The 24,343-nt window shown below is 35.1% G+C and overlaps 1 protein-coding gene across 2 annotated transcripts; it reads left to right on the top strand.

Moving 5' to 3' along the window:
* Positions 1–866: 866 nt before the first annotated feature.
* Positions 867–3,139, top strand: LOC118346310 (UPF0481 protein At3g47200-like). Of its 2 annotated transcripts, none has more exons than XM_035687194.1 (2): positions 867–1,076; positions 1,664–3,139. In XM_035687194.1, exon 2 carries the CDS (start codon positions 1,697–1,699, stop codon positions 3,023–3,025), a length of 1,329 nt encoding a protein of 442 aa, XP_035543087.1. In that variant the 5' UTR covers positions 867–1,076; positions 1,664–1,696; the 3' UTR covers positions 3,026–3,139. The 2 variants fall into 2 exon arrangements, with proteins under 2 accessions (XP_035543087.1, XP_035543086.1); XM_035687193.1 differs by having other exon boundaries at positions 867–1,102.
* Positions 3,140–24,343: the final 21,204 nt, after the last annotated feature.

The raw sequence follows: 24,343 nt of genomic DNA, 5'->3' as shown, positions 1-24,343 counted from the left end.
TGATATGATGTGTCATTTAAAAACTTTAGCATGAAGTTCTGATTCTGTTTTTGATTCCGAAGATGTTCCGTTCTGTTTTTGTTAAGGCCCAGCCACGGGTATAATGGTGGTTTATAACCCTACCACGGGGTGAAATATGGTATATGGCTCAGCCACGGGTATAATGGTGGTTCATAACCCTACCATACGGGGTGAAACATGGTATACGGCCCAGCCACTGGTATAATAGTGGTTCATAACCCTATCACGGGGTGAAACATGGTATACGGCCCAACCACGGATATAATGGTGGTTTATAACCTTACCACGGGGATTAAACATGGTATTTGTCCCGATGTGATGTTATGAATATAATGTTTCAGTTTAGATATGTCAAAAGATTTTCTTTTTGAAAATAAATTTACTTTTTTGAAAATTTCACTCTAATATTTCATACCAAATTGTGAAAATGTTTCCGTCTATACTTATCGCGAAGAATTATTTATGTGATGGTAATTAAATACCTGACCATACATAAAGCATTTTTTTTATAATTATTTTATTTTCTTAAGATGAAAGATTTCCAATATTCCATGATTCCATCAATCAAACTTGTGCTCTGCACATGACAGAGGAGAGAAAAGTTTTTCTCTGCCGGCCACGTTCACTTTGTAATTAGCCTTTTCGAATATAAAAGCATAAAGAAAAACACACATTTTGAGACGGAAAGGAAAGTTCATGATCACAGCACTGCTTACCTTTTAATGACCCCACAAACAGATAGAAGTAAAAAGTGGTTGAATTTTTTTATTAAAAGTGTATTTAGAAGAGAAGTTATTAAGCAAATAATTCCTCACGCTTTAAAGAAAGGGTATTGATCAGAAGAAGTCACTTTTATTTAAGAAAATATAAAGCTTATGTGCGTTTGCGTGTGCGAGAGAGATGCTTAATTTCTATAGAAAGAAAGCATCAGTACTCTTGTTATCAGGGAGGAACAAAGCAGATCTGATTTGCAATTACGAGGCAGTATCGATCAACACAATTTCCTTTCACGTCGGCAGCGCGGAAGCTTTCACAGTTTTTCATACGAGCCGCAGGTCCAATCATCTCTTCCTCTCATTCTGTACGTTGTTTCTACCATTAATCTGATCTCTCAGTTTCTTTGTCTTCCTTGCGCGCAGTCATTTAACATAACATATATACCAATATATATTTATAGTCGTTGCACTTCCCACTGTTAAAAGCGAATGGCGTAAGATTTTGGCCTAGATTATCCCCGTTTTCTTTCTTTCACAATGTTCTTATTCAACGTTTTCAAGATTATAAGATATGAGTTTTGCTACAAATAAGACACTGTTTACATTACACAACCCACGACTATAACTTGTTATAGGATGCGAGAGTGTTTTTTCATAAAGTATCGGGTATGAGATAGTGAATAGTGACTTGTGAGAAAATTTTTTCATTATATATATTATTATAATTTGCCTAATCACTTGAGATATTATACATAACCCTGTCTCCTCGCATTAGTCCTTAAATTATTTGATAAGTATTAACACTCGATTACATTTAGAAAATACTCAATGCATGCAGTATAATATTGGGAACTATATTAATTCCAACCCATATTTCTAAATGCTAGCTAGCCCATGACAATATTAATATTTGTGTTTTTCATCAGGGGTTTAATTTTTTAAGGGAAGTTTGTAGATTTATGGGGCAATCATATGGTACATATTTTCAACGAAATGATCAAAATGCTTCAGCAGATCAAGGGGAACATTTGGTAATTAGAATAACACAACTGTTAGAAAGTTCGAGGCGTCACTTACAAGGAGAATGTTGTATCTTCAAGGTTCCACATCACTTGCGCAAATTGAATGAAGAAGCCTATACCCCACAAGTTATTTCCATAGGCCCCTTTCATCACGGCAACAAAAAATTCCAAATCCTGGAAAAGTATAAAGTGAGATATCTCGACGATTTTATGAGACGAGCCAAAACAAACCCGGAGAATTTAGTAAGAATTGTAAAAGGCTCGGAAGAAGCAATTCGTCAATGTTATGCAGAAACCATCGAACTTGACAGCGATGAGTTTGTGAAGATGATACTCCTTGATGCGGCCTTCATTATTGAGTATTTCTTGAGAGACATGTTCCCAGTGCAATGGACAGATGAGGATAGAACAGTTATAAAGCCATGGATAACTGCTAGGATGCAGTTGGACTTTCTGTTACTTGAAAATCAACTTCCTTTCTTTATTCTTAAGGATTTATATCAGCTTGTTTTGGTTACTCATAGAATTTACCGTCCCTTCATTGAGGTTGCCTTTCTCTACTTTGGCTTTCTCAACACTCAAAATAAGCCTTCTGATTCCGATCAGTTCAATCGAATAATTCATTTTGTTGATTTGATCCGAATCTTTTATCTACCTCCACCCGAAACTCTATTAGAAAGACAACCTGACAGTAGGGTTGAGAAAATATACTGTGCAACGAAGCTGGCTGAGGCAGGATTGACCTTTAAGAAGAGTGAAAGCCAGTGCTACCTTAACTTAAAATATCATGAAGGCGGAGTGTTGGAAATCCCACGCTTTACTATTGACAATACCACGGAGATATTTGCTCGAAACCTCATGGCTTTGGAGCAATGTCACTATCCAACACAAGCATATATTACTGATTATTTTCTCTTGTTGGATTTCCTTATTGATACAGGCAAAGATGTGGCTTTACTTGCTGAAAAGAACATACTTGTTAATGGGATGGGAGAGTACGACAATGCAACTTTTATCAATAATTTAGGCACAAATGTCCAATATTCATCCATGAATCCTGAGTATCGCCGTCTTTGTAGAGATATAGTTGAATTCTATGATAGCAATTGGAATCGTTGGAAGGCTATCTTGAAACATGATCATTTTCGCACTCCTTGGAAAGTAGTTGCCACCATTGCTGCTATTCTCACGTTGGCGTTCACTTTAACGCAAGCTGTATGCTCTATTGTCTCAGTGTTACCATCAAAGAGGAGGAATCTGTTCTGATAATAGTAAATGATAGATAGCATTCGATCGGATAACTTTTATTCTTCTTCAGTTTATTTTGAAAAATTTTGTCTAAAAGAAATTCTTTTGTTTATGAATTTAGGGGTGTGTGGGATTGTGGGCTACAAGTTGACAGGTTCAAATTAGTTCCTCTGCATCGGGACACATTGTTGGGCGCTCATATGGTAAGCGCACACCTCATCAACGTACAAATATAAATATAAAAAACCACCTAAAAGACATAATAGAGGTTTTGGATAAGTATCAAGAATGTGAAATTGAAAGATTTCGATTTTTCCCTCAATAAGTACTAAAATAGCCGCATTTGAGTATTCCCAGTAATTAAAAATCGCTGAATGCCCTTTGCTCACTTCCGTTTTAACCCAACAAATATAAAAAATTGCCGTAATTAATAACTTCTTTCAATGATTTTTCTCACCATAAATGTACGGTTTGCCTATTAAATTGTTGGGAAAACATATTTGCGGTGATTTATAGTCATTGCAAATATGTAATAAATTGCCGCTAATGAAGAGATCTATTCAACATATGATCCATTAAGCATACACCCAATCTCCAAGCCTCCAGCAAACAAAATGAAAGAATATCTTTGTATTTGAGAGGCAGCTCCTTTTCTGGAGGGCAAACATGTAAGACCTAAAAACATAAAAGGAAAAAAAAAAGGACTCATGTCAAATGCTTAAACGAATAACCAAATGCAAATGAATAGCCTATCAAGTGCTTAAATATCCCAGTTGGTATGAAGCCCTGCGACTTCCATGTCCTCAAAAAGCTTTGTTGGTTCCTTTAAAGACCTATGATCCTACACACTTAATGGAGACACAATCACATTCCTATATCAAACAACTATACCCAAGCAATATAATATATGAGAGACCCTTATAAATAATATATGTATATATAACTGTAACATAAAATTAATTCACCTAAATAGTGCACTAACCCCTCACATTGATTGTTGTTTTAATTCTGAAAATCTGAAAATCTAAAGACTGAATTATAATATCATGCCAAAAGAGCCGACTCTGAGGCCCACTAGAAAATCACTTAACTCTTTTGTTTTCAGAAAACATTTCATATCATCTTATCTCATCTAATCATTACAACTTTCCCAACTTCTAATACAAAATAAAATAAACAATTCAACTTTTTCAAATCCCAAAATAAAAATAATATTAAAAAATATATTCTAACAATATTTTATTCAACTTTTTAACTTTAATCTCAACTCATCTTATCTCATCTCATCTGCGAAAACAAACGAGCCCTAAATCTACGAATAAAGTGATCAACTAAGGCTTAGTTTAGTAAAAGAGTAGTTACTGTAAGAAACAATGCTATGTCAGCAAGATGATGCTCCAATTTCTTCCATTGTTCTTAAATATCAGAATTCATTAGTATCTTGGAGGGTTTTTGTGTATAGAACAACAATTTAAATTGCCAGAACTAACAACCCAATAAACTAGAAAGTATATAGAAGACCACATACAAGTAGCAGCTTAAGATTGAAGTTGGTGTAAGTTGGATGCAGGTATAATTGAAAAGAAAATACAAAAATTAAGCAAACAAAACAAGGACTGAGATTCAATTCTAATACATCACAATAATGATAGATGTGAATCATGTAGACAGATGTGAATATGCGTTGGCAATAAATCAACTTAACTAACCGAGCAATGCTACACAACCTCTCCAATCTTCACACACCACATTTTTTTAATTTTTTAATATTTGTAAATTTTTTTTTGAATTTATTCTTATTAAATTAATTCAATTTTTCTATTCTTTATTCATATATTAAATATTTGATAAAAAAAATAATAAAAATTAAAAAAAAATGTGGTGTGTGGGAAGTTGTGTGAATAGTAGGAAGATGTGTAGATTTTTTCTAACTAACCTGGATAGAATTTCTTCCATTGTTCTTAAATATCAGAATTCATTAGTATCTTGGAGGGTTTTTGTGTATAGAACAACAATTTAAATTGCCAGAACTAACAACCCAATAAGCTAGAAAGTATATAGAAGGCCACATACAAGTAGCAGCTTAAGATTGAAGTTGGTGTAAGTTGGATGTAGGTATAATTGAAAAGAAAATACAAAAATTAAGCAAACAAAACAGGGACTGAGATTCAGTTCTAATACATCACAATAATGATAGATGTGAATCATGTAGACAGATGTGAATCTGCGTTGGCAATAAATCAACTTAACTAACCGAGCAATGCTACACAACCTCTCCAATCTCCACACACTACATTTTTTTAATTTTTTAATATTTTTAAAATTTTTTTTGAATTTATTCTTATTAAATTAATTCAATTTTTCTATTCTTTATTCATATATTAAATATTTGATAAAAGAAAAAATTAAAAAAATTAAAAAAAAATGTGGTGTGTGGGAAGTTGTGTGAATAGTAGGAAGATGTGTAGCTTTTTTCTAACTAACCTGGATAGTTGCATCTAAGCATGACCATGGGTTTAGCATCAAAATTACTGTTAGTCTGCAAAAGCACAAACAAAAAATAAATCCTCAAAGTTACACTAGCTTTCAAACCTAACGTCAACAGGGAGCTAGGAAAAGAAGAATACCTCCATTTCCAAAACCACAATCTCTAGTTTAAAAGATGATTATACTAAACCGATAAAATAGATAAATCTACACTACAAGAGAAGTGACTTTTCCCAACGATTATTTTCCTTGGGAAAAGTCCGTAAATCGCCGTCATTGACTTTTCCCAGCAATTTAAAAATCGCTGCATGTTCGCCGATATTATCCCTCCGTTTCTGATCTACCCCAATGGAAGCCAAAAATAGTTGCGAAAAATGTTATATTTTCCAGCGATTTTTTTTCGACGCAAATTCCAAATAAAATGCTGCAAATACCCATTTCGTTTGTCTATTTAATCGCCGGGAAAACTTTTGAGGCGAATTATAGTCGTTGTTAAAAGTTTATTAATTGTCGTTAATAATAAGCTATATTCCAACGAACAACTTAAATCGCTGTAAAACTATTTGCAGTGACTTATATTCGCCGCAAATTCCACAAAATCACCGGTAAAGGTATCTCCGGCGATATAATTTTAATTTGCAAAAAACAATTCCGGCGAATTTTAATCGCCGGAAAAGATATTTCACAAAATAATAATAATAAAAATCCACAAGATTAACCCTGATGAACTATACCCAAACTATGCATATTAGAGATCCATATATGTAATATCTGTATATTATAATAAGCCATATGATGATAATATTCTTCTTCTACACTATAAAATCACAAAAGACTTGAAAAATCCAAGAAATGCCAAAAAGGGCATGACAGGCACAACAATGGTAAGAGCCAGTCTTCAACCTCAACTAACTTCAATTTGTGGCCCTGAATCCTGAAATTCAATGAGATTGCCAAGCCCACATTTGAGATCCTGAACATAAGGACTTTTCCTGGAAGATCAACAAGCAAATAGATGTGAGTAAAACATCTTCCATAAGAGCCTAGATAAGATTTACTTAGAGAAATCAAATCTGGCTAAGAGCTAATTCAGTGAATCAAGAATATATTCAATTAATTATTGAGGATGACCTTGGTCACCACTATAGGTATTCTCAGCCTGACCATTTATAAGGACGCCATCAGGAAATGGTAGAGATTTTCCCGAGTCCAGAGATTGCTGCAATGTCTGCAAACATCATGAGAACTCATGAGGAAAAGTCTAAACCAGATAGGTACCGTTTTCAGTTTTGCAAAAATGTAAACAGTTACACAATCAACTAGATTGAGGTAGCATGTAGCCCTAAATTTATCAGTTGGAATATAATATTGAGATGATTAGAGTTGAATTTAGACCTTTAAAATTTCAGAATTTGCAAGTTAGAGAAAGGATGGCACAGCTCCTCAAGAGAGAAGCTTCGTGTTTCCAAAATTATATATTGCTATAGATGTTGACATCCTACGGCGGACATTGCATTGCCAAGAATGATTAAAGAAAATTAATGAATTAGTAAAGAAGAAGTGAGTTTTAGCAAAATTGGGCTCATGTAATCATCTACCAAAAATTGCACTTAAAGAGATTAATGATATATGTCATTGATAAGGATTACCTTCAAAAATCAAAGACCAAATCTTTAGAAACCAAAATTTCCCTATCTTAATTCTTAGCCAGTAGTACGAGACTATATCTAAGAGCACACACTACAAAAAAAGGGCAGTTTGCCAACGCCCCATAAACGTCGGCAATTGGACAATAACTGCCGGTAATGTTTTTATCAGCGTTTGTTTATTGGCACGACCCATGCGCCCGCACTTAAGGGTAGGGAATATTATTTGCCAGCGTTTATGTAAACGCCACCATCCCATTTTTGGTTACCGGCGTTTTGTTTATTATGTTGCTGACATTTTCAAATGCCGGCAATCAACCAGTTCCTCCCCAACATTTATTTTCACCGGCGTCTATAAGTGCCGTTAATATTTGTTTCACCCGACGTTTGGTGGACTGTGTTGCCGGCGCTTACAAATGTCAGTAATCATTTTTTATTTTACTGACGTCTATAAACGTTGGTAAATTTTTTTTGTACTTGCATTTTGTAGATAATGTTACCAACGCTTACAAATGCCGATAATCATTCTTGATTTTACTAACGTCTATAAGCGCCTGTAAATTATTTTGGTATTGACATTTTGAAGAATGTTATCGGCATTTAAAAATGCCAATAATTGGGTAGTTATTTTGTTAGCACCAAAATAGGCACCCACCAACCGAGGTAGTTTATTTTATCGACGTCTATAAGCGTCGACAAATGTTTATACTCCCGACGTTCTAGAATGTTTTACTGGCTCTTACATATGTCGAAAAAGAAGTAGTTAGTCGATTATTTATTTTTCGATACCCATGAATAAATATAGTTTTATTTTTTTGACGTCTACATGTGCGAATAAATTTCTTTGGTCCCAGCATTTGGAGACTGCATTATCGACGCTTACAAATGCCAGTAATTAAGCATTATTTTACCGACTTTTTCAAATGCCGATAAATTTCAATCCCAACATTTTAGATATTGTATGATCGGCACTTATAAATATTGGTAATTGACCAATTTAAATTTACAATATATCATCTACAAAATTTACAAATGCACAAAAATAGGCACCCACAAACATAAATAATTTTATTTATTTCACCTCTTTGTGAAAAAAAAAAAAAAAAACTCTTTCTAAACTAATAAAAAGTATTATCGGCCTCTTCCTTTTGTTGTCAAGAAAAAATAAACAACTATAAGAAAAAGTAAGGCCTAAACAGGTGATTCTCCAAGTAATACATAAACTATAAATTTCCTGTATACAATGAAACTATCTAATTTCCAAAATGTAATACAAAAGAATGATTCATACTCTAGTAATCCAAATAGAATACCACAATCCCCAAAAAAGGGAGACCTTGCGGTTGGGTCTGACCAACTTGCAACTCTTTACACGTTCCACTCCAAAAAGGGGATATGGCATATTTTTAATCTGGAGGTTACATTTTGCTGGTCTTCAACCCATTCTACCTGCTCCAGAAATAAAGAGAAGGCTTTAATGAGGGAGAGAGTTATAAGCAAAAGGATATGAGATGTATACAACTTATGCAAGCCTAATGACTACTTTGTCGTTGTATACAACTTATGTAGATTTAAAAGATTGTACCACCCACCACTTGGCCCATCTAATTAGTCCCGTCTTGCTCATGCTGTTGAGGGAAAGCAAGTCGTCAGACAAAGCTGAGTTTATTCAGCCTGGCGTTTGGTTTGTGGATTTGCTAATTTAAGCATTGCATGGTAATGCCAAGCAAGAAAAGTTTGGGGCTATATATATATATATATATAACATGTGGATATATGATTTCGCAGTTCAACATATCAAGAATATAGTTAAATGCTCAAAAAGATTAGTTTCGATGTAAAATAGATTTACTGGTTGATGATCAATACATAAACAAAAGCAAAGCCTATGGTTTTGGTTTAAAACTTGGAAGTTATCATTTGAGAGGTGTTGGTAATATTGTGTATGGGTTGACCATAACAAGGACAGAGAATGAGCATGAGCTGCTCAATCATAATCCTAAATTAACAAGTCCCATATGGCCCTTGTTTTGGATGGATAAGCACATCTTTTTCCATAATAATCGTGCTCTCTCTGTTATCCATTCTTTCCCTCAACTATATGAAACAAAGCTCATTCTAGAAACAGTTGCCCATATAAAGACATAAAAAATATGCTAAAGAGAACTTAGCAGGTTCTCAGATGCATTTGAACGGCTCGGTAAGCAACAACACAACAAAGCAGTTCTGGAGTCCCCACCCTGCAAGATTACAAACAAGATTGGATATTAACTACAAGTTGATACTGGTATGATGGGAAGGCTAGGAAACCAACAAGTGCATCATGTAGAATACTAGTAAGCTTGGAAACATGAAACAAGATGTTGATCATTTATGACATTCCCAAGAGCCGAGAGGGACTTGTTGATCATTTTAGCTTCTTCGAGAACTTTTCCTTCAGCCCTAGTTTTCTCCTATCTTGCCAAGCCCACGATGAATAGCTTTCCAGCCTTCATCATGTGCACAATTTTACAATGTCCAAAAAAAAAGCACTCTGTCAAACAAACGTGACCACGGAGTGTAGAGAAATTTGACGTGGGCAGCGACCACAATTATCAATCCACTGGGTACTAAAATAAGCATATTAGAAAAGAGCCCAGAAATAAATACACCATCCGAATGAGTCGGTTCTCATTCTTTCCACCAGTTCGGCTCCCGAGAAAATGTGAAGAAAATACAAAGGAAAAATTTTGAGTATGTTTGTTTTACATCAGTTTCAAGGGGAAAAAAAAAACCCAACCTAGCATAGTAATGTAGTTGTAACTTGGCTGAATTCTTTTTCAGGCAAACAAGCCTTTTACCTCTCGAAGACATTGAAAAGTTTGTACTTTCTTTTATTTTTTCCTTGAAGACTCGAAAGTTTTCTTTCCTGACATTTTCTCAGCAACCAAACAAGGGTTTAAGAGAGGAACTTTTGAAAGAGTGCTTCGATACTAAAGAGTATTAACTTTTTTACCTGAAGTTGGATTTGTGGATTATAGAGAGAGGAGAGGCAAAGAGAAGCTTACGGAGAGCAAGTACGCCATTGACGAAGCTTTTCACTTCTTCAAAGTTCTTCGTCGGTGCTTCTTGGGTTTTAGAAGAACATTGGACGGCCCCATTCTAGGCTGTTTTGCACCGCTATATTTATGCTCGTAGTGCTTGAACCGCCCAACAACCTTCCCATCTCCACTATTGCCGCACGCCCCCACCTTTGAAATGCATTTAAAAATCAAATGAATATTGAAATTGTGGTCGGAGCCAGTATCTGGCGCCAAGGTGAAAATTAGCTAAGGAAAATTAGCACTAGACTCTACTTGCCGCTAACTTTTAAAACTAAAGTATGTCGCACTTATTTTTTTTAATATATATATTGCAAATATTTATCTGTAAAATATGAAAAAGTTATAATAAAAAATAAAAAATATTCTAATCATAAAGAGATTATACAAGAGTAATTTTATAATTTGATGTGACTCGATAAATTGTAAAGTATATATGACAGATCACATAAAACCAAGTCAATTTTTGAAATTATTTTTGTGTAATCTCTTTATATTTGATGGACCACAAAAAGTATATTTGATCAACACCAATAAAAAACACTCGTGATAAAAAACTTTGTAAAACATGAGAAAATGATTAAAAAAATACATAAAATAGAATAATGAGTTTTTAAATTTTTCTTTTCTTTTTAACTTTTTATTGGGTCTAGGTAGGAAAAAAGAAACCGGTAAACTAGAGAACCAGACCGAACCGATGGATTCAGTCCTATTCAAAATTGGTTCGGCCCAGTATTGGTTTCATTTTTTTCAGAACCGGTCGAAACGGTCTGATTTCACTTTTCCATTTTGTAACACCAGATCGGTTCATATATATATATTTTAATTTATAATATTATATAAAATATGTTTTATATGATTTTTTATATTATACATAATTTTTATAATTAATCTTATAATTTCTTAATCTTAAAGTTGAATATTTGATCATAAAATTAATATAATATTTAATATAACATAAAATTAATCTTATAAACCTTAATATAACATTTAATATAATTTTTTAATCTGGAAGCTCAGCGATGGCAGTTGGTTCTTAGGTTGAAGGTGATTTACGCGGGAGGTATATGATATACAAATTGATATCATACACATACATTAGCATATTATTACTAGCATATTATCACTAACATACATAATCAAATACTATATCACTATATGATATTACTATATATTATTAAATATATTGTTATTTATACTAATACTATATCACTATATAATCCACTAATACTAAACTACAACTAGAAAAATCGAATTGAACAGGACCGAAACAGGCAAAATTGAAGTATCGGTTTAAGTGTGTAATTGGTGCGGTATAGATTATTCAAATCTAAAGTAGGTATTAACTCTATAGAATTAATTTATATAGTAATTATATATATAGCATATATTTATATTGAAGTATATAACTTATTTTCAACTATACAGCTTGTAGAAGCATTAGTAATTATGTCATAATATTTATAGTATCACAAATTATTAATCAATTTTACATATACTTAAAACTAGAATATGTACTAGTGTATATCATAAAGTAATTGCTACATGTTCTTTCATGACATATTTAAAAATAACTTATACCATCATATATACTAGTTTATGTCTTAGAGTAATTATAATTAATAGTTAGATCATGATACTTAATTGCTTATACTATAATTAATTAGTAGTTCCACAACCATGTTCCAATTATAGACAGTGTTACTATGCCGCCCAGTGTGTATCGCTAGGTGTGTTCCTTGTACTTTTGCACTTTTTAAATTTTTTCTTTTTTTTAAGCATTTTTAAATATATTTATTTTTTTAAATACATCAATTCACTAATAGTTACTTCTTTAACTATTAAGAATTTTTTTAAATATATATATATATATATATATATTAGCATTCAAATTGGGGGGGCAAACTCAGGCGGCATAGTATCATTTTCCATTAATTATAGCATATACACAAGAATTTTCAATTTCAAGCAACGTGAACTATATCGATTAGAGCATATAAGTTTAATACTATTCCTTTTATAACTATAATTTAACTATTAACTTAATACTTTACTCTTATTGATAATACAATAAGAAAATTCTATTTGAAAGATTTATACCACATAACCATCTATATGGCATAATTTGATTAAGAAAATAAATTTTAAAACTTGAGTCTTACAAATCAAATTATGCTATGTAGATTATGTGTGATGTAAAAGCATTCAAATACCAATACTCTAATACGATACACACACACACACTACTTAATTTCGTATATCTGTCAACTTTTCATATTGTAGTATAATTTATACAATAACTTTGTAACTTATACGTACTACACAATTACATTTGTAATCATCATCACTATCAATTATGCACTCATTTTTAACTTTAAATGTAAATTTTAAAGGAATTGTTCATCTTCATTTTTACGGGATTATTCTTACTTCACTTAAAGTTCATTTTTACATTTTTTGTGTGTGAGTGTAGTGAGATTTATGGTGATTTTAAAAATAGTAATGGCTAAGGAAAAATTGTAAAAAAAGGAAAAAAATAAGGTGATTGTTTCTTTTTTAAAAGATCCATTCGTCTTGATAGACCTTACCTTATTTGTACGAAATAAGTTTAAAATCAAATCATATTAATTAAGTAAAAATATGGATATGAAGATGTAAACAAAATTAATAGTTGCTGCACTGTAAAAAATTCAATAGTAGTTGGGAAGATCTAAACACTAATCAATAATATATTTTAAATCAGTAAAGAATTCAAATGCAAAAATTCAATAAACGTCAATTGAAAACTTTTAGAAATCAATCATATCCATCATCATCAGCCATGTCATCTCCCTCGTTATCAGCATCAGTATCATCATCATCCTCTTCCACTTCTTCTTCATTTTCATTGTGGTCCTCTGCATCGTAATTCCTATTTTCTCCATTCTCATTATGAACGGTACCTACAAAATAATATGCAAACATTCAATAAGAAATTCTTAGCACGAACTCATTTATATCATATAAAATAATCTAGATCAACATTAAAGTTGACATATTAATTGCAGGTAATGTTTTTTCTCAATTATGTTGCACAACATAAATATCACCTGATTGATTTGGTGCGAGTAATTTCTGAAGTTCATTTGGAGATATTCCTTCCAAAGGATTTCTCCATTCAATCTGCATACAACATTCAATGATGATATCAAAGATGTAACACCCCGTATTTTTTTTAGTGTATTTTTTTTTATTGAATGATTATTTGTTATTAATTTAAAATTTGATTATCTTGTTTTAAATTTTCAGATTTTAGTGGGTTTATTTTTTTATGATTTTTTTTAATTTGTGAAAATTAAATTTGACATGTTTCCTTAATATTCATAATTGTTATGCATTTAAATTCTCTTAATTTAAATTAGTTTGTAGGTTTTAAAAATTATTGTATTGTTGGATTTAATTATTTTATTTTACTTAGTCACTGTATTTAAATTTATTTTATTTAAAACTGTGGTGTTGAAATAATTTTTTGTTGGAATTTTGTGACCCAAGTTATGAGTTTTGGACCTCATTTCTTTTCTTTCTTTTCTTTTTCTCCCCTGGTTTCCCTTCCCGCGCGGACGTCTCTCTCTCTCTCTCTCTCTCTCTCTCTCTCTCTCTCTCTCGCCGTGCAACCGTTCCTCACCTAGCCCGCCGCCGTCGCGCCGCCGTGCGAGACACCGCCCACCCCATCGTGCTCCCCACCGGCCGGCGACCTCACCCCTCCAATTTCAGCCCTCCTCGCGCCACCATTAGCCCCCACGCACCACACCAATCCGCGGCACTCCTTGCGCCGCTGCGCCGCCGTCGCACCACCTCCGTCCACCATCTCTTCACCACTTCATCATCGACCTCCTAGCAACCTAGTGCACCCATCCTTGGCTCCGATCTATCACCGGTGAAGCCCCATCTATCTCCATCTCCGATTTGAGCATTTTGGCCTTAAACCGCCGCCCACGCCGCTATCCACTGCCAACCACCACCACCACTAGCTTCATCGACATCCCTAAGCCCTACCCTATCAATTTTGGGTCTTCGTTTGCACCCGTTCAAAAGTGGGTTTTTGAGACCCACGGCCACAGTGCATTTCGCACTGTTTTGTTGCTGCGTTGCCATTTCTAGCACTTCCGTGATCTTTCAAAAATTATATTATAGCATTGTAAGTATTTTTCTCGAAGAACTTTTGGGATTTAAATGTATTTTCGCGCTAACTCATATTTATTGTGAATTGGTTGGTTGTGCCAGACTGAGTCCGAGGAGTAAGGGGGTCGGTTGGAGTGGATGATGGAGTTGTTTGTGTGATTGGTTTATGCTAGGGCTGTACAGGAACCGCCGGAACCGACCGTGAACCGATCAGACCGACTGCCGGAGCACGGAACCGGCCGGAACCGGCAAAGAACCAGTCGGCGGTCGAGAGAAATGGAAGGAAAACCGATATCGGCGGTTCGGCGTTGGTTTGAACCCCTGGAAAACCGCTGAACCGGCTGATCCGGTCTATTTATATATATTTTTTAATATATGTATATAAAACGGCGCCGTTTCACTTATTATAAGTGAAACGGCGCCGTTTTAAAGCTTGAAAGTTAAAAAAAAATTAAAATAGAACGGCACCGTTTGGCTTAAAAGCCAAACGGCGCCGTTTTAAGATGAATTAATAACCCCCCCAGGCCCCTCTTCTTCCCCGCGTCATCTTCTTTCTCTCTACCCTCTGCAACTCTCTTCTTCTTCCATGGCAGCGACGGCGAGACAGTTCTTCACTCTTCCTCAGTTCCTCCTCCTTCACAGAAGACGCCGACGGTGGACCGAAGACCGCGCCGACGCACGTCGAGACCGATATGATCGGTTTTTTATCCCCAAACCATCGGTTTCGGCCGGTTCAACCGACCCATAGCAGACGTCGGTGGTGTCTCGGTTTTGCACCGAAACTGACACCGAACCCATCGGTCTACAGCCCTAGTTTATGCTATGAAATTTGTTGACTGTTTCGGATTTAAATATTGGTGTTTTGAGTTTGACGTTGGTCATGGTGGATATTGGTGATTTGTTTAGGAAGTGGTGATATATTTTGGGATTATGAGGGTTTTAAGTTTTGAGAAATTAAGATAGATTATTTTAGAAGCTTAGGCTTAAATATGGAAATCCGTGATTGATTGAAAACTTACGGAAATTGTGTGATTATTTTTATAGGTGACGATTTATAGTCGACTCGACATTTTTGAGGAAAATTCTGAAAAGTTAAGAAGTCCAGGTAAGCGGGGTTCATATACTAGTTTTGCATAAATTAAATAAAAGGAGGTTGAATTTGAGAATAAATGTGTTTATTTTCTTTTGAAAGAGATGATCTGAAAATAACCTCAGATGTTTATTCTGCATATGCATAAGTTCTATATAAGAGAAAGTGTTTTTCTGTCATGACTGGTGTAGACATGAGCTAGTTTTGTGTACTTTATTTCTGAACTATGTAAAAAAGCGAATAAGGAATTCTAAAAGTTTTGTTATGAACAAATGAGAATACTTTGTTTATGTTTATCTCGAACATGTGAAATGATCTGAAGCTTTTAGTGATTTGTTTTGATATGATATGTCATCTGAAAATCTTGGCATGGAGTTCTGATTCTGTATATGTGTGTAACCGGATTTTCGATGAAATTCGTTCTGTTTCTGTTAAGGCCCAGCCACGGGTATAATGGTGGTTTATAACCCTACCACGGGGGTGAAACATGGAATATGGCCCAGCTGGTTTATAACCCTACTACGGGGGTGAAACATGGAATATGGCCCAGCCACGGGTATAATGGTGGTTTATAACCCTACCACGAGGGTTAAACATGGTATTGTCCTGATGTGATGCTAAGAGATGATTTAATTATAATGTTTCAGTTTGGAAATGCCAACGGATTTTCTTTTTGGAATAAGTTTATTTTTCTAGAAATTTCGCTCTAATGCTTTTGTACAAAGTTTTGTTTCTGCATTCTGAAAGTAAATGTTTTGTTCTGCTTATCAAATGTTATAAATGCTCATGTTTACATGCTAGTATATGCTCTCTGCTTACTGAGTTGTTGATAACTCACCCCCTTATCTCCATAATATTTCAGATGACATTGATGGTTCAGCTGAGGATCAGTATTAGAGTTTATGGAGAAGATTAACAGTGAATGGTTGTTGGGTATCTCGTGGTATTAGTGTTGATGTTGGAAGTTATTTATATTTCTTAAGTTTGCTTCAATGGATTTAGACGGTTTATGGAGACTTATGTTAATGTTTCACTATTTCTAGTTTGTTATTTGAAACATGAAGAAGAGTTGTTTTTATTTGAGTTGCTGGATTGAAAATTGGATAGATGAGTTTATATGGTTTATTTAATTGAAGTATTTACGTTTGATTTGAGGTTTAGGAAAATATATATTCTTGAATTTGGAAGTACTCTAGCCTTGTTAGAGTTGATTATCAGGGTATATGAGTTAACTCTCCGGACCCTCGGGGACGGGGCGTTACAAAAGATAAATGCATAAAATTACTTATAATAAATAAAACTGAAGCTAGTTCATATGAAACTACTTTTTTTAGTAACTTGTGCTTGAATGTAGCCATAATCATGTTTTTGAACACAGTTAACTCGTTCTGCATCATCTCCATCACCGATTGCATATTGGCAATTTGGCTAATGTCAGTGGATGTTGATGTAGATGTTGAATGCATGCTGCACCCCTTTTTTGTGGTTTGCCCAAAACCTAAACCACGCACTCGCTCATGACATTCTGGGCCCATGACCTTGGAATAAATATCATTAGTAGCCCAAGTCATGGTCCCTCCAGTACCCCCTAGTCTGGAGGTGGGGTCTTGGGTAAGGAGCTCCTCCATTTCAGTCTATAGAAAATCATAAAGAGAATACATGAATATGCTTATTAAGGCCCATTTATAAGATGGAAAAGAAATAGTAAATGCATAAATCAGACACACCACTATTTTTTCCGTTTTATTGTTCAAATGTGTGCCATTCTTACGTTTGTGGGTATTTACAAATAATTGTGCTTGACTTGGCAAGGCGCCTGTCTTTTTTTCCTGTAAATTACTTGAAGAGTTCAAACATATATAGGAAAGTAGATAAAAAAATACATGAGAAAACAAAAGCAAACGAATACTAAAGACATAAAATTACATACCCACTCACTAGCATATCGGGTATAGCTTTTAGAGCCTGTACTGTGAACCACCTTTTACTTTCCACGAGATTCCTTGTTTTTTTAGATTTGGCCATTTTGTTTGTGACATCATTTTTGTGAGTATAACTTGTAACATATTTCAAAACCTTATAAGAAAATATTAAATGTTACCTTCCATTTTTCATCAAACCAAGTCATTGCTAAATCTGCCAATTGGCTCAAGTTAACCTTATCGGGATCTGCCCTTGCCATAATTGTTGCAGCAGAGGTATCATTTGCTTTAAGCAACGTCTTCTTCAACTCGTGCTTATAATCTTTCCATTTCTTCCCCATATCCATTTCTATAAATGAGTGGAACCCCTCAACCTTATCATTGGGAACCATAAATTTAGACTACATTCAATACCAAATGTCAACAATATTAGTGTCATATGAAGTAGTTTTCAAACATTAAATAAATTATAATTCAAAACCTTATAATTTTAATTGAATACCTTAATAATGTCCCACATTGTATCTTTAAAATGTTGAGGCACCAACCTCCAATCTGAGAAATTAATTGGTACCAATTGTCAACCCCTCACCAATTTTCTAGCAAATCTTCTCACCTTTGAAGATTTTAAAATCATGGGATGACACATGGCATTGAGATCCATCTCAATTAATTCATCTTTTGGTAAGTGGCATATATTATTGATGGAGTTTAATATCCGTTCCTTTTTGTTGCCATTAACATCTGCATATGAATTTGTATAAGAGATTGCTAGTTCTTTTAAATTATTAATAGGATTGACAAAGTTAAATTTACCAATGATGGTGACATGGCGATCTTCAGGGTCAACGTAGTCATTGTGGTCCTCTATATGTGAGTGTCCCCCTTCTTGAGTAGAGGAGGATGGTGGCGGCCCTTCTTGTGTGAAAGTGGATGGCTGGCATCCTCCATGTGTGGGTGCAGATGACTGTGATGAGGGTTCAATGGAAGATGATGTATGTTCAACACTTTGTGTGAATGTAGCTTGTCGAGCTTGTCCATGTGCAAATCCAGGTGGTTGTGAGGCCTGCTCATCAATGGTAGGAGATGCTTGCTCACTCTCAACGAGCCCTGAACCCCTTGCTCCAAGTGTAGATCTAGGTGGTTGTGATGCAGGTTGAGCTAGTGTAGATGCCTGCTCTTTTCCTCAAGGATGGAGAAAATATTGTGTTGATGATAATGGTAAAGCTGTGGATGAATTGTTGTTCAATAGTGATTTTAGAGTCTTTGTCTTCTTTTTTGGTGCCATTCTACCTGTCCAAAAAATTAATGTTTAAAAAAAAATGCAACAGAAATATATAAAAAAAAAAATTAGCGTTGTTGCAATTCAATACTACAAATGCAAACTTAGTGACAAAAAATATACCAGTGGATGCATTAATATTAATGCATCAAGTTTGGATTCCATTTTTAATGATCAAGTGAGATCGACTGTTATTCCTTCTATGTCATTCCGAACCCACACAACATCATCAGTGGCTACATCAATAATATCATCAATTTTGGGGTTATTTCGCTCATTGAGTATGTATTCATCTTCATCATCTGTCATTTCTTCTTGACTGATGTCATTTGTATCTCTTGGTTTTGCCATGACTACAACAACCCAGTTTGGTTCTCTGTCATTGGCAACGTAAAATACTTGAGAAATTTGCGACGACAATACGAATGGATCATCAGTAATACGCTCCCCAGTATGTATTAGACGAGAGAAATTCACAAGACTAAAACCAAAGTTGTCCTCCTTGTAACCTCTACCATGAGACATATCTGCCCAGTCACACTTAGATAGTATGTATCGAGATCCATCATAATAATGCACCTCAATTAAGCGTGTTAGCACGCCGTACCAAGTAGATCCATCTTCTGTACATACACTGACCCCACTATTTTGAGTTGTTCTCCCATTTTTAGAATTTTTTGTGCTAAACTTGGTGCCATTTACAACAATTCATTTAAATTCTCTTGCTATCTGTACAAGCCCTTTAGAATGTAATTCAATTTTTTGACCTAACTCATTTCTTCGAGTATCATCCATATTCACAACCTGAGAATTTATTTATAGCAAAATCTATTAGAGTGACTATAATGAACTAAATGTAATGTGAGTTATATGTATGTGTGATGTACTAGTAAATGCAATGTAGAACTTACATAGTCCCGAAACTATTCACAAAATTCGTCTCAATGCTTCTTTTGTAGATTGTGCTCCGATAATTCATTTTGCTTGAATGTCATCCTTAGCATTTCCATATGGATCCTATACACTTACATGGTATTAGAAATGAATCTTATAATTACACCAACAAATTTAAAAAAAAAAAAAAATTGAGTAGTACATATTAAAAATTTATTAATGGAATACTCACTTGCAAAATTGAATAAAATCATCGACATTGAAGAGGATATATCGATGTGCCTAAGTCAATGACTTCATATCAAGATGAATATCAACAACCTCCCCCCTAGAATCATCAGGGTTTCTAGATGGTCTATTAAATACTGTTTGTGCGGATTCCAAATAACAAGAACTGTAACACCCCATATTTTAGTGTATTTTTATTGAATGATTATTTTTAATAATTCAAAAATTTATTCTCTTGTTTTAAAATTATTAGATATTTTTAGATGGTTTATTTTATGATCTTTAAACAGTGGAAATTAAATTTGATATGTTTCCTTATTATTTAATTATTGTTATGTATTTAAATTGTTTTTCTTTTTAAATTAGTTTATTGTTGTGTTTAATTATTTTATTTTCATTTAACCACTACATTTAGATTATTTTATTTAACTTGCTGTTTTGAAATCATTTTCGTTGGATCATTTTTTGTGACTCAAGATGTGAAGATTGGACCTCATTTCTTTTCTCCACTTTTCTTTTCCTCTTTTTCTTTCCTCTTTCTTTCCTTTCTTCCCCTGCTTTTCCTTCCCGCGCGCGACCTCCTTCTCTCCCCTTCCCCGTGCGTCCGCGTCGCCTCTCCCATCCCACCGCCGCCGAGCCGCCGTGGCCCTCACCGCCCAGCCTAACCTATTCCCCTCCGGCCGGCGATCACACCCTTCCAACCTCAGCCTCCCTCGCGCCGCCGTTAGCTTCCACGAACTGCCCAAAGCCGCGGCCTTCTCTTCATTCCAGCGCCGCCGTTGCGCCACCTCCGGCCACCATTTCTTCACCACTTCATCCTCGACCTCCCAGCTACCCAATGCACCCATCCTTAGCTCCGATCTACGACCGGTGAAGCCTATCTATCTCCATCTTCGATTTCGACATTTTTGGCCTAAAACCACCCTCTACGCCGCCACCCACTGCAAACCACCACCACTACTAGCTTCACTGACATCTCTAAGTCCTACCTTATCAATTTCGGGTCTTGATTTGTCTCCATTCAAAAGTGGGTTTTTGAGACCCATGGCCACAGTGTATTTTACACTGTTACGTTGCTGAGCCACCACTTCTTGCACCTCCAGGATCCTTCGAAAATTATATTATAGCACTGTAAGTATTTTTCCAAAGAACTATCGTGATTTAAATATATTTTTGCACTAACTCATATTATTGTGATCTGGTTGGACATGCCGGACTGAGTCTGAGGAGTTCGGGGGTCGGATGGATTGTGGACGGAGTTGTGTGTTTGGTTGGTATTGTGAAATGTTGGTTGTTGGTATGGTGTTGTTCATATACATGGCATAATGCACGCATGATCATGTTTGTAAAGGAAACTAATTTTTTGTGTATATGCATTCATGTTCATGTGTTTATTGAAAACTGGGTTTTCATGTGTTAAAGGATGTTGGGTGCGTGTGTATCACGACCCCAAGCCGAGATAGGGCATTATCTCAGTGGAGCTCCTCTGGTCACTTGGGAGCGGAATAATACTGAGTGACGTCCCCTGGGTTGTCGCTGGGCGACAACGGGATCAGACGAGATGGTCTCGTGCCGACTCCGTGGCCCCTCTGCTGGTGGGGGCTAGAGGATGCTTGGCCACGAACGCCCTGGGCGCGGAACTGGGTATTGCTCATTGCGTAGTGGGTGCTTGGCCACGAATGCGCTGGGCGCGGAACTGAGCATCGCTACGTAGTTAGGACTTGCGGATGATCCCTATGGGAGATCATAGTGCATATGGTTAATGGATTAATGGGCTATTTTCTGGGAAAATAGCATGTGTTGAATAAAAGGATTTTATGTGATTCATTTTTTGTGAAAATGATGTTTTATTGATTTGGGTCATTTTCTGGAAAAATGACGGACTATTATTTTTGGGCCAAAATGAGATTTTGGCGTGTGTTGAAAAATATCTATTTTCGGAGAAAATGATATTTTTTCCGAAAATAGATATTTTTGGATCTGACGCATATTTCATCATATGCATGCATGTTAGTTGCACCAATATGTTTTTAACCCGTGGTTGTTTGGTTTATATTTACCTGTGGTACCATTCTTTGGTAACGCAGATTTGATGCAAAGGAGGATGAGGGTGAGCCTGAGGATTCGACTCCGCCCGAGGAGTGATTGGGATCACTCGTATTCTGGTTTGAGACTTGTATATATTTTATTTGGGATGACTGTATAACTTTTTTTAAAGATGCTTTGTTTTGAAAATTTGTATTTAAAATTCTGGTACTTAGTTGACTTATTTATATCTATCCGTTGCGTTGTTTATTGTACACTGTTGCATGTACACACACATTTGGCACTTTTGTTGGGATGCGTGACCGTGTTGTCATCATCCCGACGTTACGATTCCCGTATTTTTTTTGTACATGGGAGTCGGGGCGTCACAGGTGGTATCAGAGCAGTTCGGCTCTGGGTAAAACCACATGTCCCACAGGTGCAGTACCAGAAAATTTTAAAAGTTGTAAATTGAAATTGTTTATTGGTTTTATTTATTTCATCGTATACTACTTTGTTTGTTTATTTATTTTATTGTATGTTATTTTATTTTATTTGTTTTATTTTGTGTTGGGTTATTTTATTTGTTTTGATTATTTTATTGTGTATTACTTCATTTATTTTATTCATTTTGTCTTATGCTATTTTATTTATGAAATTTTATTTTATTTTATTTTGTTTTGTTTTATTTCGTTGGCTTGTCCGGAGTTGAAAAGTGGTTAACGTTTACACTATGACAGGAAGATGGTACAACCGAGGATGTCTTTGATAGGTATTAATATTTAGTGGCGTATGTCTAAGCTCTTAACGACTTGGGTTGTTGTTATAATCTCGAGGCATGAAGGGAATGGCATGGTTTGCATGATCTCTTTGGGGAATAGGATAATTGAGATTTTAGATTTCGTGGAGATATGACATGAGGCTTTAGAATAAGGAGGTTGTAAGTTCAACAAACTTCAAGGATAGATTTATGATAAGTTTATCTAAGGTTTGGGGCCCTATAGTTCTTAGGAAATAAGTTTATGGGATTTAGGGTTGTAGGTTCAACAAGCATTTGAGGGATTACTTAAATTAGAAGTTATAGATTTTGCCAACTCGGATAAGCAATTTGATATCATTTGGGGCTTTAGAATTTACAAGCTTTATAAGGTGAATGTTTTAGATATAAGTTCATCGATTTTACATATTTCGGAAAGTGATTCTATTATAGTTTAAGATTTTAGAATTGCAGCTTGACGAACTGATTTATAATGAGATTGGAGTTTTCAGTTCCACAGGCTTGGTGTGCTAGCATGAATTATTTTGGAGACTGATTAGGTTGTAACCATTAAATTAGGATTGATCAGAGTTGAGTTACTGATATGAGAAAAAGAATTTCTTTGGAGATGGAAGGTAATGATCTAGTTTGTATATTTTTTTTTAGGATTGAAGATGTTGATCTAGTTTGGAAAATGATTGTTTTTAGCTGGAGGTCAGTGATAGGTTGAGGATTTAATCCATATCAATTTTAAGGATAATAGATGGCGCGAATTTAGGAAATGATTCTTGTTGATTTCGAGGATATAAGTCCAGATGATGGAAATGGTAACGATGGATCACTTGCATGTTTGGAGGCTTTTTGGTTTTGACTAAGGGTGCATGAGATCGATGCGTAGTAGTGGTGAGTGTGTATGTATTTCGGAGAGTACAGATCCTAGTCTCATTTTGGCTTGGAAGAAGTGTCTTGGGTAGATGTTGAAGATGGGTAATTACAATAGTATTAAATTCAAGAGATTTTGGTTTGGAGTTTTTTGGTGAGTCAATCGGAATGTGTAGTCGAAGCGGATTACTCAATGAAATAATGGTTGGCAATAATTATTGTGATTATCTACAGGAATTAATTGTGACTTGAGGTTGCTTAGGAATTTAAATTTTGAGGTTATACTTTCTTTGGAGATTGAGCATCTAGTTGGTTGGATTAAGGACATTACTATTAACTTGAAGAGAGATTGATGGGTCGTCATGTTTGGTGTATGATAAGATCTTGGAAGTTGAAGCTTAGGCATCAGCGGTGGATAATATGATCAAGTAGGTGAGCTAATAAAGCATTAGGATCCTTGGATGATTTGCATTGGCTTTTGGTGGATTGATGATTTGAGTAGTACGGTTTGCTTTGAGGTTTAGTAGTGATGTACTATTGGAAGAACTAGTCATGCTAATACTAGCTTATAGGAGTACAAGTAGGAGGGCAAGTTACCATGAAGGTTTTGATAATGTTTTGGTGAAGTCAATGGTGGTTCGTTGTGAGTTTAGTTACTGCTAGATTAAATGTCATTCAGAATGTAGGTGGCGAGCTTTTGGGTTTAGGTTGTCGGGTAGGAGTTTATAGGCGCTCTTATTGGTTGGCCGAGTTGGAATCGAGCCTTTTAAGGTATGTTCCTTATCGTAGATGAGACGGATGTATTTTGGGTTGAGGTTACTTGTTTTCAATTTGGGATGCTGAGGTTGATTGATATTAGTTTTCTGTCTATGATAATGAATG

The sequence above is a fragment of the Juglans regia genome, unplaced genomic scaffold (genome assembly GCF_001411555.2).
Source record: "Juglans regia cultivar Chandler unplaced genomic scaffold, Walnut 2.0 Scaffold_731, whole genome shotgun sequence".
Classification (NCBI taxonomy): domain Eukaryota; kingdom Viridiplantae; phylum Streptophyta; class Magnoliopsida; order Fagales; family Juglandaceae; genus Juglans; species Juglans regia.
This window is presented reverse-complemented; position numbering and strand designations above follow the sequence as displayed.